Here is a 15,075-nt window from a genome sequence, read left to right as displayed (position 1 = left end):
TTTCTTTCTTTCTCTCTCTCTCTCTTTCTTTCTTTCCTTCTTTCTTTCTTTCTTTCTTTCTTTCTTTCTTTCTTTCTTTCTTTCTTTCTTTCTTTCTCTCTCTCTCTCTCTCTCTCTCTCTTTCTTTCTTTCTTTCTTTCTTTCTTTCTTTCTTTCTTTCTTTCTTTCTTTCTTTCTTCCTTTCTTTTCTTTTTGAGACAAGGTCTCACCATGTCAACCAGGCTGGAGTGCAATGGTGCAATCATAGCTCACTGCAGCCTGGAGTGCAATGGTGCAATCATAGCTCACTGCAGCCTGGAGTGCAATGGTGCAATCATAGCTCACTGCAGCCTGGAGTGCAATGGTGCAATCATAGTTCACTGCAGCCTGGAGTGCAATGGTGCAATCATAGCTCACTGCAGCCTCAAACTCCTGGGATCAAGCGATCCTCCCACCTCTGCCTTTGGAGCAGCTGGGATTAGAGGTGTGAACCACCATGCGTGGCTACTTTTTTATTTTTTGAAAGACAGTGTCTCTGTGTGTTGCCCAGGCTGGTCTCAAACTCCCAGGCTCAAGAAATCCTCCCACCTCAGCCTCCCAAAGCACTAGGACTACAGACATGAGCACCACATCCAGCCTCTAATTCTCGTTTTTAAAATGCACCTTCCAATTCCACTCTGGGGATAAAGGAGTCACAGAGCCTGACTCTGGCTCTCCCCACCCATATCATTCAAGCCAGATGGGGAGGCAGGGACAGCTCTGATCCCTCCCCAACTGGGTAGAGATTTCCAGCCCAGCTGTCACAGCTCTAAGACACAGGGACCGAGGGAGAAGCCAAGAGAGGCAGGAAGAGGTGGCAAAGGAGTGCTACAGAAGATAAGGAGGCTGAGCTCCGACAGGGAGCAAGGAGGAGGGGCCATCTTGAGACTGGTGCCCTGCAAGCTCCACCCCACCCCTCCATGCAGTTCCCCATGGGCCCTGCCTGCATCTTCTTGAGGAAAGGCATTGCTGAGAAACAGCGGGTGAGGTGGGGAGAGAGGGAAGGGTGGTGGGCAGGGCAAGGGGAGCAGGAGTGTGGGACAAAGAAGAGGACATGATGGTGCCATAGAACCAGGGGAACAGGCTGATAGAGCAGAAGCTGAGAGGTACAAGAATTCCAAGGACCCTGGTGGGGTCATGTAAGCCAGTGAGATAAATGGGTGGGGGTAAAATCAGAAGTCAGGAGCAAAAAGAAGGAGAGAAAGGGAAGAAAAATGAAGAGAAGTGGGATGATGTCATTGTTGAGATTACCATTATCCTTTTCTATGGATGCTTATTGTGATAACAGTGGTGATGGTGGTGATGATGGTGGTGGTGGTGGTGATGATGGTGATGGTGGTGATGATGGCGGTGGTGGTGATAATGATGGCATTGATGATGGTGCTGATTATAGTGGTGATGGTGATGATGCTGGCAGTGGTGATGGTGGTGGTGATGGTGATGATGGTGGTGATGGTGGTGATGGTGGTGGTGATGGTGATGATGGTGGTGGTGATGGTGATGGTGGTGATGATGGTGGTGATGGTGGTGATGATGATGGTGGTGGTGGTGATAGTGATGGTGGTGGTGGTGATGGTGATGATGATGGTGGTGATGGTTATGATGATGGTGATGATGGTGGTGATGATGGTGATGATGATGGTGGTGATGGTGGTGATGATGGTGGTGGTGGTGATGATGGTGGTGATGGTGATGATGGTGGTGGTAATGATGATGGTGATGATGATGGTGATGGTGATGATGATGGTGGTGATGGTGATGATGGTGGTGGTGATGATGGTGATGGTGGTGATGGTGGTGATGATGGTGATGGTTATGATGATGGTGATGATGGTGGTGAGATGGTGATGGTGATGGTGGTGGTGGTGATGATGGTGGTGATGGTGATGGTGGTGGTGGTGATGGTGATGGTGGTGGTGGTGATGATGATGGTGGTGATGGTGATGATGATGATGGTGGTGATGGTTATAATGATGGTGATGATGGTGGTGATGGTGATGGTGGTGGTGGTGATGATGGTGGTGATGATGATGATGGTGGTGATGGTGATGGTGGTGGTGGTGATGATGGTGGTGGTGATGATGGTGATGATGATGATGGTGGTGGTGGTGGTGATGGTGGTGATGGTGATGATGGTGGTGGTGGTGGTGGTGATGGTGGTGGTGGTGATGGTGGTGATGATGATGATGGTGGTGATGGTGATGGTGGTGGTGGTGATGATGGTAGTGGTGGTGATGATGATGGTGATGATGGTGATGATGATGGTGGTGGTGATGATGGTGGTGGTGATGATGGTAGTGGTGGTGATGATGATGGTGATGATGGTGATGATGATGGTGGTGGTGGTGATGGTGGTGGTGGTGGTGGTGGTGATGGTGGTGATGGTGATGATGGTGATGGTGATGATGGTGGTGGTGGTGGTGGTGGTGATGGTGGTGATGGTGATGATGGTGGTGGTGGTGGTGGTGATGATGGTGGTGGTGGTGGTTGTGATGATGGTGATGATGATGATGTTAATAACAATAGCTGCACTTATTAAGTCATTGCTGTGTGCCCAGCCCTGTGCAAAGGGATTTGCACGCCTGATATTATTTACACCTCGGAACAACTCATAAGGTCAGTGGCTTTCATTCCCATTTTGCAGGTGAGGAAAGTGAAGCTCTGAGTCATGAAGCCCTTTGCCTTAAGCTTACACAGTTAGTAAGTGGCAGGGTTGGCCAAGTACAATGACTCATGCCTGAATCCCAGCACCTTGGGAGGTAAAGGCGGGAGGATCACTTAAGTCCAGGAGTTTGAGACCAGCCTGGGAAACTCAGCAAGACCCCATCTCTATTAAAAATACAAAAAAATAGCTGGGCATGGTGGCATGCATCTACAGTCCCAGCTACTCAGGGGGCTGAGGCAGGAGGATCGCTTGAGCCAAGGAAGTGGAGGCTGCAGTGAGCCCTGATTATGCCACTGCACTCCAGCCTGGGCAACAGAGTGAGACTCTGTCTCATTTGAAAAAAAAAGCAAGTTGCAGGGTCAGGTCTGCTTGATTCCTGTGGGCATGCTTTTTAAATTTTTTAATTTATTTTTTATTTTTCCATATATATCAACTTGTCCAGATATGTGGGCATACTTTTTTTTTTTCTATTTATGGATTTATTTAGGGTAAATTAAGGGCAAGTATAGTTTTTCTTTCTTAGATGAATGGGCATACTTTTAATTGTTAGGCTTTAAGATCACCAAAAAAAGAGAATGAAAAAGGCCAGGTGGTGGCTCACGCCTGTAATCCCAGCACTTTGGGAGGCCGAAGCAGGCGGATCATGAGGTCAGGAGTTCAAGGCCAGCCTGGCCAAGATGGTGAAACTCCGTCTCTACTAAAAATACAAAAATTAGCTGGGCGCTGTGGCAGGTGCCTGTAATCCCAGCTACTAGGGAGGCTGAGGCAGGAGAATTGCTTGAACCCAGGAGGCGGAGGTCGCAATGAGCTGAGTTCACACAACTGCACTCCAGCCTGGGTGACAGAGCAAGACTCTGTTTCAAAAAAAGAGAGAGAGAAAGAATTAAAAAAGGGTGATGAGGGATCGCAAGGAGGGGATCAGATGAAAGAGAAGCTGAGGGAAAGCTCCGGGGATAAAGGGAGATGGGAAGGTTAAAGAGGCCAGTGATCAGTAGAATTTCCTTGTTAACATGCCATGTATATCTAAGCTCAACCCTTCAGGTATGTGCAGGAGTAGGTGGGGCAGCAATAACTGGACATTCTCAGAGTGTTTAGGAATTGGTCATGCTGGCACTGACCCTCCTGCCTGAATGCCATTGAATGCTGTTTCTGTGCACAGGGATTCTAACCATTGACAGGAAGATTGGAGGCAGGTGAGAAGGAATTAATGGGGGTTAGTGTGAAGAATTCTGACTTGGGAGTCAGGAGCCCTGAATTCAAATCCCAAAGCTGCGTCTGACTTGCCCCATGACCTCCAGGGAGTAACTGAATGCCTTCCTCCCTTGGGAGGGGATCTGCCGCTTGTGAGCTGTGTGACCTCGTGCAGGTTCCTTCACCTCTCTGTTCCTCAGCTTTCTCATGGGTACGATGGAAACGAGATGTAGATCCACTTCACAGAGCAGTTCTGAGGTTTATATGAAATGATTGTGGAAACTGCCTGGCACAGAGTCAGCACTCTGAATGAGTTAGCTGTGGTTGTGAAGTCTCGCTTTTTTCATCTGGTGATGGAAGAGATTGGACTCCCCAGTGTTTAAGACCCCCTTTGACACAATATGATGGGTGTTTGTCTAAGAAAGGGAGAAAAAGGGAGATCGGGATTCATGGGTGGGGGAGAGGAATTGAGATCGAGTGGGGAGCCAAGAACTGTGGAACAGGAGTCAGGAGATGAGAAGAGGAATGGGAGGGATGGAGGAGGAGAGAGAATGGGAAGAGAACCATGAGAGAGTGGCGAGGAGCTTGGGATAACAAGGAGACCTTTGAAGAATGGGTGACCCTCTCTCCAAATTCCCTCTCATCTGCATTCCTTTCCAGGAAAGACCACTGGGACAAGATGAGATTGAAGGTAACACCGTATTCCCCAGTTGCCCCCACGTTGCCATCCACCCACCTGACCTGCCCTCCATCCCTTTCTGAATTTCTGTATAAATTCCTTTACATGGAATTTTTACAATCCCCCTCTCTTCCCACTCAACTGTAATTTTGTGGAACTCTTTCTCATGGCAGTTGAAGGACCTCCCAAAGTATTTCAAAGGCATACCCATCCTCAAGGGTCTCCAAGACTCAGGAGTGAAACAAATGAGTTTCTCTCTTGGTGACTTTGAGGTTCCCCAAAACTTCACCCAAGAATCTGAAGGATGCCAGTGCTCTCATTTAGTGGTCTCAGGAATGATGCCTCTTTTGCTAACACATTTCATCCATCAGTCTTTTTTGAAAAAAAAAATTTTTTTTTTGAGACAGTGTTTTGCTCTTGTTGCCCAGGCTGGAGTGCAATGGCACGATCTCGTCTCACTGCAACCTCTGCCTCACAGGTTCAAGCAATTCTCCTGCCTCAGCCTCCCGAGTAGCTGGGATGACAGGCACCCACCACCACGCCCAGCTAATTTTTTGTATTTAGTAGAGATGGGGTTTTGCCATGTTGGTCAGGCTGATCTCAAACTCCTGACTTCAGGTGATCCAACTGCCTCGGCCTCCCAAAGTGCTGGGATTACAGGCATGAGCTACCACACCCAGCCTTGATTTTTTTTTTTTTTTTTAATGTACACTCCTTTAAGGAGTCTCTAGTTGGAGCCTCACTGATAGCTTTAAGAGATGGCACTCTTCCCCACTGACTGTTTCAAGTTCCCTCAATGTTCCCTCCTAACTTTCAGAGCTGCGGGAAGCATTTCTTGAGTTCGACAAGGACCGAGATGGGTTCATCTCTTGTAAGGATCTGGGGAATCTCATGAGGACAATGGGTTACATGCCCACAGAGATGGAACTGATTGAGCTCGGCCAGCAAATCCGCATGAACCGTGAGTCCAGGGAATGGGAGGGACGGCCGAGGTTAGGGAAGGGATCAGGGCAGAATTGGGAAGGATGTAGAGATTGAGAGTAGAGTTGGGGATGGAGAGGAGGGTGAGAGGGACTAGAAGTCTGGAAGAAAACAGGTCAGACTCGACTCAGGAAGGCAGCATTTGAAGCGGTTAAAAGCTTTTAGAGATAGGTCTGTGTTCAAATCTCAGTTCTATTATTTACTAATTACGGTGATTTTGAAAAGCAGAGTTATCCGCTACTCTTGAGTTTCCATTTCCTTATCTGTAGAGGAAGATGCTTCTCTCCTTACCTTATGGGACTATGGAAAGGAAGGGGTAAAGATGCTGATGCAGATAAAGGCTCAGCCTCCAGTAAATTCTTATTAAATGTAGTTATTACTATCACCACTAAGATCCATCAGCTGAGCAAGAGACTGGAGCTGTATTGGATGCTGGAAACAAACTTGGAGCTGGAGCTGATGTTGGTGAATTGTGTTACAGAAAGGATGGATGGATTTTTTGATGGAGATCATAACTGATTTTGAGATTTCAGCTAGAATGAAATTGCTATTGAGGCCGGGCACGGTGACTCACATCTGTAATCCCAGCACTTTGGGAGGCTGAGGTGGGCAGATCACCTGAGGTTAGGGGTTTGTGAACAGCCTGGCCAACTTGGTGAAACCCCGTCTCTACTAAAAATACAAAAAAAATTAGCCAGGTGTGATGGCGGGCACCTGTAATCCTAGCTACTCGGGAGGCTAAGGTACGAGAATCGCTTGAACCCGGGAGGCAGAAGTTGCAGTGAGCCAAGATCGTACCATTGCACTCCAGCCTTAGCAACAGAGTGGACTCTGTCTCAAAAGAAAAAAAAAAAAAAAGCAATTGGGTTTGCTTCTGGGCATGTAACAGACTAAACAAGGTTGAATTCAAGGTAATGATAAATGATAATATTCGTACCTGAAAGAAACTTGAATGCTCATTTAATTCATGCTCCTCTTTTTACGGGTCTACAGAGGAGGAGAAACATCGTAACCAACTGTCTGAAAATCACACAGACAGTTACTTCCAACGTACCGCACCCTGTCCACTCCTGTTCAGGCTAGAGGGACATGAGAGCTTGGAGTTGGCTGCTGGAGGGAGGAAGTCAAAGACGGCTCATATAGGGCAGGGAGATAGGAGCTGATCTATTTCTGGAACTGACTCAAAGCACAAAGTGAGATAATGGAAGGCCGGGGCTTGTGGGGTCTCGCTAATCCTGTGCCATCTTCCTCAGTGGGTGGCCGTGTAGACTTTGATGACTTTGTGGAGCTGATGACCCCCAAATTGCTTGCAGAAACAGCTGGGATGATCGGTGTCCAGGAGATGCGGGATGCCTTCAAGGAGGTGAGTTAACAGTGTCATGGTGCTGGTGACGGTAGAGGCAGACCCCAGAGGGTCTGCCTATAATTAGCTATTACCATGGACAGCACCCACCAACTAGGCCCCCACCCCTTTTTTTTTCTAGCCATGGTGGGATCGATAAATAGGGAAGAAAACTAATGTATTCCAAACACCTGCAATGGATCAATTCCTCTGTATACTTTCTCTGTTTTAATCCTCAACACACACACACACACACACACACACACACACACACACACACACATTAGGAGTAGCAAGCAGTCATGTATCCCAATGAAACAAATGAGAAAAGTGAGGCTCATGAAGATTATAAATCTTATCCAAGATCCTGCCGTCTCTAAAATAAATGTTAGGATTTTTTTTTTTTTTTTTTGAGATGGAGTTTTACTGTTGTCCCAAGGTGGAGTCCAATGGTGTAATCTCAGCTCACTACAACCTCTGCCTCCCAGGTTCAAGCCATTCTCCTGTCTCAGCCTCCTAAGTAGCTGGGATTACAGGTGCCCGACACCACACCCAGTTAATTTTTGTATTTTTAGTAGAGACGGGGGTTTCACCATGTTGACCAGGCTGGTCTCAAACTCCTGACCTCATGATCCGCCCACCTCGGCCTCCCAAAGTGCTATTACAGGTGCCCGCCACCATACCTGGCTAATTTCTTTTGTATTTTTAGTAGAGACGGGGATTCACCATGTTGGCCAGGGTGGTCTTGACCTCCTGACCTCAAGCGATCCACCGGCCTTGATCTCCCAAAGTGCTGGGATTACAGGTGTGAACCACCGTGCTTGGCCAAATTTTTAATTGTGTTTAACCAATGGATTTCAATTAAATTATTTATTTAATGTCCATTTATATGCAATTGAATACAAATTCCAGTATTTAAGTATGATTCTTGCAGGTTGTACATAGTTACGCACGCCTGTTATCCCAGCACTTTGGGAGGCCGAGGTCGGTGGATCACTTGAGCCTAGGAGTTCAGACCAGCCTGGGCAACATGACAAAACCCCGTCTCTACAAAAAAAATACAAAACTTAGCCAGGCATGGTGGCACACGCCTGTAGTCCCAGCTCTTTGGGAGGCCGGGATAGGAGGATCACTTGAGCCAGGGAGGCAGAAGTTGCAGTGAGCCAAGATTGCGCCACTGCACTCCAGCCTGGGTGACAGAGTGAGACCTTGTCTCTAAATAAATAAATACAGTTTATTTAAATTTAGAAACAAATACTTCATTCTATTTACTTTATTGTAAAGCTCTTGTCTAGAATGACTTGGGTATGTGAATTCACCTCTTCAACTGTTAGTGTTATGTAGAAGCCTAGGAACAGATTGAATATTTCTGATAAAAAATTGTCTGGACCAGGCGTGGTGGCTCACCCCTGTAATCCCAGCAGTTTGGGATGCTGAGGCAGGTGGATCACTTGAGGTCAGGAGTTCAAGACCAGCCTGGCCAACACAGCAAAACCCCGTCTCTACTAAAAACACAAAAATTAGCTGGGCGTGGGGGTGGACACCTGTAATCCCAGCTACTTGGGAGACTGAGGCAGGAGAATTGCTTGAACCTGGGAGGCAGAGGTTGCAGTGAGCCGAGATCACACCATTGCACTCCAGCCTGGGTGATAAGGGTGAAACTCCATCTCAAACCAAAAGAAAAAGTTGTCTGGATTAAGAAGTGCTGTAAGTGTAAAGTAAACACTGGATTAAGACTTAGTATACTTAATATAATTAGTGTAATATACTAGTATACTTAAGTAAACTTCTATGCTAAGTATCATAATGAAGATGCTAAGCACCTACTGAGAACTTAGAACTTACTGCCTTGTGAAATCCAGTGTGCATAAAAAGAATGCTACCTACAGAGCTACTTAATAATTTTTAAGCAGATTACATGATGAAATGATAACACTTTCGATATATTGGGTTAAATAAAGAGACCATTAAAAATCAGTTTCATTTGTTCCTTTTAACTTTTTTAAAATGTGGCTACTAGAAAATTTTAAGGCCAGGCGTGGTGGCTCACACCTGTAATCCCAGCCCTTTGGGAGGCCGAGGCAGGTGGATCATCTGAGGTCAGGAGTTTGAGACCAGCCTGACCAACATGGAGAAACCCCGTCTCTACTACAATTACAAAATTAGTGGGGTATGGTGGTGCACGTCTGTAGTCCCAAGTACTCCAGAGGCTGAGGCAGGAGAATTGCTTGAACCCGGGAGGCAGAGGTTGCAGAGAGCCGAGATCATGCCACTCTATACAGCCACATAGAGATCATAGCAGATCTCTGGAACCTATCTTGCACTCCAGCCTGGGCAACAAGAGTGAAGCTCCATCCAAAAAAAAAAAAAAAGCTGACTAGTATTCCATTGTGTGGTTATGCCACATTTTCTTTATCCACTCTTCTGTTTTGATGGACACAGGTTGCTTCCATACCTTGGCTATTGTGAATAGTGCTGCCATGAGCAGGGGAGTTCAAACATCCCTTTGACATACTGATTCCAATTCCTTTAGGTACATACCCAAAAGCGGTATTGCTGGGTCATATGGCAGCACTAGGTTTAATTTTCTTTCTTTTTTTTTTTTTTTTGAGACTGAGTCTGGCTCTGTCGCCCAGGCTGGAGTGCAGTGGCCGGATCTCAGCTCACTGCAAGCTCCGCCTCCCGGGTTTACGCCATTCTCCTGCCTCAGCCTCCCGAGTAGCTGGGACCACAGGCGCCCGCCACTTCGCCCGGCTAGTTTTTTGTATTTTTTTTTTTTAGTAGAGATGGGGTTTCACCGTGTTAGCCAGGATGGTCTCGATCTCCTGACCTCGTGATCCGCCCGTCTCGGCCTCCCAAAGTGCTGGGATTACAGGCTTGAGCCACCGCGCCCGGCCTAATTTTCTAAGGAACCCCCATACCACTTTCCATAATAGCTGTGCTGATTTCCATACCCAGCAAAAGTGTACCAGGGTTCCCTTTTATCCACATCTTCACCAACACTTGTTATTATTCATCTTTTTGACCATAGCCATCCTAACAGGTGTGAGGTGATATCTCATTGTGGTTTTAATTTAAATTTCCCAAATGATTAGTGATGCTGAGCATTTTTTTCATGAACCTGTTTACCATTTATTTGTCTTCTTTAGAGAGATAGCTGTTCACGTCTTTTGCCTGTTTGTCTTCTTTAGAGAGATGGCTGTTCATGTCTTTTGCCCATAGTTATTAGGTTGATGCAAAAGTAATTGTGGTTTTGCCATTAAAAGCAATATCTGTCATTATGCAGTATTACTAGTTATAGGCACAATGTCACACAGCAGATCTCCAGAACCTATCTTGTATAACTGAAACTTTATACCCATGGTACGGTATCTCCCCGATTCCCTGTCCTCCCAACCCCCAGCAACTATCCTTCTACTCTCTGCTTCTATGAGTTTGGTTATTTTAAGTACCTCATATGTAAGTGGAATTATGCAGTATTTCTCCTTCTGTGTGGTATATATTTAAACACAATATTCAGCCTTACAAAAGAGAGAAATCCTGCCCCACACAGCAGCACAGATGAACCTGGAGGACAGTATGCTGTGTGAAATAAGCCAGGCACAGAAGACAAGTATTTCTAAGTGTCTCGCTCGCTGCTCCACGCTCAGTCCCAAGAACAGTGCCTTCCCCATGGGCACTATTGACACATATTATTTTTTAGCAATATGGATACATATGTGTTGAATTAATGAACTGCCTCCAAAGCTCTACCCTGCACACCCTTAACCAGTCTACCAGAAAGTCTAGTATGTTCAATTTCCAAAACATCGGGGAGCCAGCTCTCCTTCTCGAGCTCTGCTGTTGCTAACTGGTTCAAGCCACGGTCATCTCCTACCGGGATGATCATGGCGACCCTCTAATTGGTTTCCAGGCTCCCATCATGGTCCTCCCGTGTGGTCTGTTCTCTACACAAAAGGGTTTCATGCTCACGTTCTTTTAAAATATATATCAGATCTGGTCACTCCCCTGCTTAAAATTCTCCAGTGGCTTCTTGTGTTACTCAGAACCAAATCCTGACAACGTCCCATGACACAGAAGCCCCTATGTACCTGGGCCCTGCCTTCTGCAACACTGAGACCTTGTCTATTTCATGCTCATCTCTCCCCAGCTCATGCCTCCCTAAACACTGCCTGCTTCTCCCTCTTCCTCAAGTACACCTTCCTGCCTTGTAGCACTTGTAAACCTGCAGCTTCCTCAGCCTACAGCAGCGTCGTCCAAAAGAAATACAGTGCAAGTCGCATAGGTCATTTAAAATTTTCTTTCTCTTTATTTATTTTATTTATTTGCTTATTTTTTGAGACGGAATTTCGCTCTTATTGCCCAGGCTGGAGTTCAATGGCAGGATCTCGGCTCACCGCAACCTCCAACTCCCGAGTTCAAGCGATTCTCCTGCCTGAGCCTCCTGAGTAGCTGGGACTACAGGCATGTGCCACCACGCCCAGCTAATTTTGTGTTTTTAGTAAAGACAGGGTTTCTCCATGTTGGTCAGGCTGGTCTCGAACTCCTGACCTCAGGTGATCCACCCGCCTCGGCCTCCTAAAGTGCTGGGATTACAGGCGTGAGCCACCGCGCCCAGCATATCCAGCTTTTAAAAAGAAGGAAACTCTATCATTTGCAACAACGTGAATAAACGTGAAGCACATTATACTAAGCAATATAAGCCAGGCACAAAAGGACGAATACCACATGATTTTACATGCAGAATCTTAAAAAATTGAACTCATGCAAATAAAAAGAAAGGTGGAGGTGGTGAGCAGAGACTGGGGAGCCAGGGAAAAAGAATGGACAGTTACTTGTCAAAGGATACAAAGTTTTGGTTAGACAGGAGGAATAACTTTTGAGATCTATTGCACAGCAGGATAACTGTAGTAAATAATAATATATATTTCAAAAATCACTTTGAAAGTAAGTTTCAGATGTATCGCTGGGCACCTTGGCTCACGACTGTAAGCCTAGCACTTTGGCAGGATGAGGTGGAAGGAAGGGTTGCTTAAGGCCAAGATTTTAAGACCAACCTGGCCAAAATAGTGAGACTCCGTCTCATTAAAAAAAAAAAAAAAAAAAGCTTTGGCCGGGCGCAGTGGTTCATGCCTGTAATCCCAGCATTTTGGGAGGCTGAGGCAGGTGGATCAACTGAGGTCAGGAGTTCAAGACCATCCTGGCCAACATGGTGAAACGTTGTCTCTACTAAAAATACAAAAATTAGCCAGGCGTGGTGGCGTATGCCTGTATTCCCAGCTACTCGGGAGGCTGAGGGATGAGAATCGCTTGAACCAAGAGGTGAAAGCTGCAGTGAGCTGAGATTGTACCACTGCACTCCAGCCTGGGTGACAGAGTGAGACTGTCTCACACAAAACAAAACAAACAAAACAAAACAAAACTGTCCTTTGGAGCTGACATTTTAGTGGCTCACATTCCCAAAGCTCTTAGCTCAGTGTCTGACGCACAGTAAGTGACGGGTAAACCATCATCTTGTGGCTGTCGTCGTCATTGCTGATATCATCTACCTCTGCTTCTATTCAGTTTGACACGAACGGAGATGGGGAGATCACCCTGGCGGAGCTGCAGCAGGCCATGCAGAGACTCCTGGGAGAGAGGCTCACTTCCCGGGAGATCTCTGAGGTTGTCCGGGAGGCTGATGTTAATGGAGACGGCACCGTTGACTTTGAAGGTGACATTGACTGGGCCTGGTGGGGAGCGGGGGCAGCCACTGCAGGAATCCACTTCCAACTCACAGTCAGATTTTCCAAGTTGGCCACTCCTCACTCCTCTCCAAGTTGGAGAATGGAAGTGGGTGGCAGGTTTTGGAAGCATTTGTTCCGTCCCTTTCCTCCCAGGCCATTCATTTCAAATGGGTGTCCCTCACATCATGTGGCTCCGAGGAACACCTCAGCCAAGGCCCTTTCCTTCCCATGCTCAGGACCCCCTTCCGCCTTGCCCATTCCTTCTTAGTTTGCAGGGCGCCTTTTATCCTAGGAAGAACTTGTCCCATCGGAAAGAGACTGGACTGGCTAGCAGCTGGAGTTCTGGGGTCAGATTCAGGGGCTTCAAATTCAGGATCATCGCTGACTGAGCATGTAGCCTTATGCTACTCACTTTTTCTCTTAAGGGTCAGTTTTCCCATCTGTAAAATGGGGTGGATGATGACACCTTTTGGAGAAAACTAAAAGAAATCAAGCACAAAGTACCATTGTATTATTATTATTATTATTATTATTTTTTTTAGACAGAGTCTCGCTCTGTCGCCCAGGCTGGAGTATAGTGGCACGATCTCGGCTCACTGCAACCTCCACCTCCTGGGTTCAAACAATTCTCCTGCCTCAAGCCTCTGGAGTAGCTGGGATTACAGGTGCCTGCCACCATGCCCTGCTAATTTTTATATTTTTAGTAGAGATGGGGATTCACCATGTTGGCCAGGCTGGTCTCCAACTCTTGACCTCAAGTGATCCGCCCACCCTGACATCCCAAAGTGCTGGGATTACAGGCGTGAGCCACCACGCCCGGCCAACAATAGCTGTTTATGGGAAACTTCATCTTTTTTATGAGCTTTATGCCATTAACAGTCTTAAAAACCATATAAGGAAATAGCAATACTAGGATTCCCATTTTTTTAAACTTAATGTTTTATTTACATGCAAAGATTATTTTCATGACAGAAATGAAGAAACTGCAACATATTGAAATTATTCAGAAGTATGAGCATAATAATAACCACAGTAGTTTACATGGGGTGGCTGAGATGGCAGGCATGGTTCTGAGCAAATCTTATTTACCTATTTTAATTTTTTAATTTTTTTGTAGAGTTGGGGGTCTCACTATGTTGCCCAGCTGGTCTCTAACTCCTGGGCTCAAGCGATCTGCCCATCTCAGCCTCCCAAAGTTCTGGGATTACAGGTGTGAGCCACCGAGCCCAGCCTCTAAGCCAATTTTATCTCAACCTCATGAGATAAATCTATTAAACATGCTGACTTGATAGATGAGAAACTGAGGTACAGGGTTAAGTAAGTTGCCAAAGAGATCTGATTCCCATTTCATAGGTGGAGAAATGGAAGCATAGAGGGATTAAGTAATTTCCCAGGGATCACCAGCCGTGCCTGCCACATAGGAAAGGCTCAAAAAAATAATATTGGGGGCTTTTACAACAAGATGCCTTACTGGGTTTTTTGTTTGTTTGTTTGTTTGTTTGTTTGTTTTTGCTTTGCAGAGTTTGTGAAGATGATGTCTCGCTGAGGAGGTCCTGGAAGCCCCTGGCCCTCTCCACCTGGTCAACATGGAGCAAGTGCTTGTGGAGAACCAAAGCCCCAAAGCCCCAGATCCCCTTAAAGCAGAGAGGGAAGGCAGGCGGGAGAGAGGGATCGGCATGCAGAGCTATGCATGAGGTGAGACCGAGAGCAGTAGTTTTGCCAGGATCGGGGTGTCTGCAGAACTAGATTAACAAGGAGGAGTCTATGGATGGAAATAGGAAGAGTGGGAGGGTCCAGTTGCCACCCCCAAAAATTCCAATGATTCATGACGTCTTTTCACTTCACGTAGTCCTAAGTCCCTGTGACCTGCCAGAGTCTCTTCCCCAGCTTCCCCTTGGGTGAAAATAGTCTCTTCTCCTTTGGATATCAGAAGGTTCAGCACGTAGTCTCTACTCTTCCCCTGCCTGCATCAACTGTTGCAAATCCCCTGTTTCTCTCTCCCGGTAACAGAGAGACAAATTATGCATTATTCAGGTGATGGTTACATGAACAGCCCAGACTTCACCACTACACAATATACCCGTGTAACAAAACCTCACTTGTACTCCCTAAATCTATAGAAATACAAAATAAAATAAAAAGGATGCGAATCAACCACAGAGCTGGAAACAGAGTTGTTGTTGGGGCTGGGCTTAGAAATGGCTCATGCAAGTGGCATTCAAAGTCAACTCCTTCCTTTTCCTGATTTCCTGGAAGCACTGTCTGGTCTCTCTCTCTCTCTCTCTCTCTCTCTCTCTCTCTCTCTCTCTCTCTCTCCCCGCCCCCCCCCCCCCCCCCCCCCCGCCTCCCACATCCCTTCCCTTGTGTAAGATACTCAGGGGACTGAATTAAACCACAAATCTGGATTATCAAGGTTTCGAGCAAGCTGATCCCTGGGGAATTAATCCCCGGAAAAAAATGCCATCATGCAAAG

The 15,075-nt window shown here is 46.5% G+C and overlaps 1 protein-coding gene across 2 annotated transcripts; it reads left to right on the top strand.

The window, feature by feature from the left end:
* Nucleotides 1-781: 781 nt before the first annotated feature.
* CABP5 (calcium binding protein 5) lies at nt 782-14,761 on the top strand. Of its 2 annotated transcripts, XM_015124368.3 has the most exons (6): nt 782-1,001; nt 4,535-4,565; nt 5,371-5,514; nt 6,788-6,897; nt 12,442-12,589; nt 14,123-14,761. In XM_015124368.3, the coding sequence occupies exons 1-6, from the start codon at nt 939-941 to the stop codon at nt 14,146-14,148; spliced, it is 522 nt and encodes a 173-aa protein (XP_014979854.2). In that variant the 5' UTR covers nt 782-938; the 3' UTR covers nt 14,149-14,761. The 2 variants fall into 2 exon arrangements, with proteins under 2 accessions (XP_014979854.2, XP_077836836.1); XM_077980710.1 differs by lacking the exons at nt 782-1,001; nt 6,788-6,897; nt 12,442-12,589; nt 14,123-14,761 and adding an exon at nt 1,099-2,634 and having other exon boundaries at nt 5,371-5,469.
* Nucleotides 14,762-15,075: the final 314 nt, after the last annotated feature.

The sequence above is a fragment of the Macaca mulatta genome, chromosome 19 (genome assembly GCF_049350105.2).
Source record: "Macaca mulatta isolate MMU2019108-1 chromosome 19, T2T-MMU8v2.0, whole genome shotgun sequence".
NCBI classification, from domain to species: Eukaryota; Metazoa; Chordata; class Mammalia; order Primates; family Cercopithecidae; genus Macaca; species Macaca mulatta.
This window is presented reverse-complemented; position numbering and strand designations above follow the sequence as displayed.

Excerpts from the sequence above, each read along its gene's own strand:
- CABP5 (XM_077980710.1), top strand. The coding sequence starts at position 1,233 with ATGAAGAGAAGTGGGATGATGTCATTGTTGAGATTACCATTATCCTTT.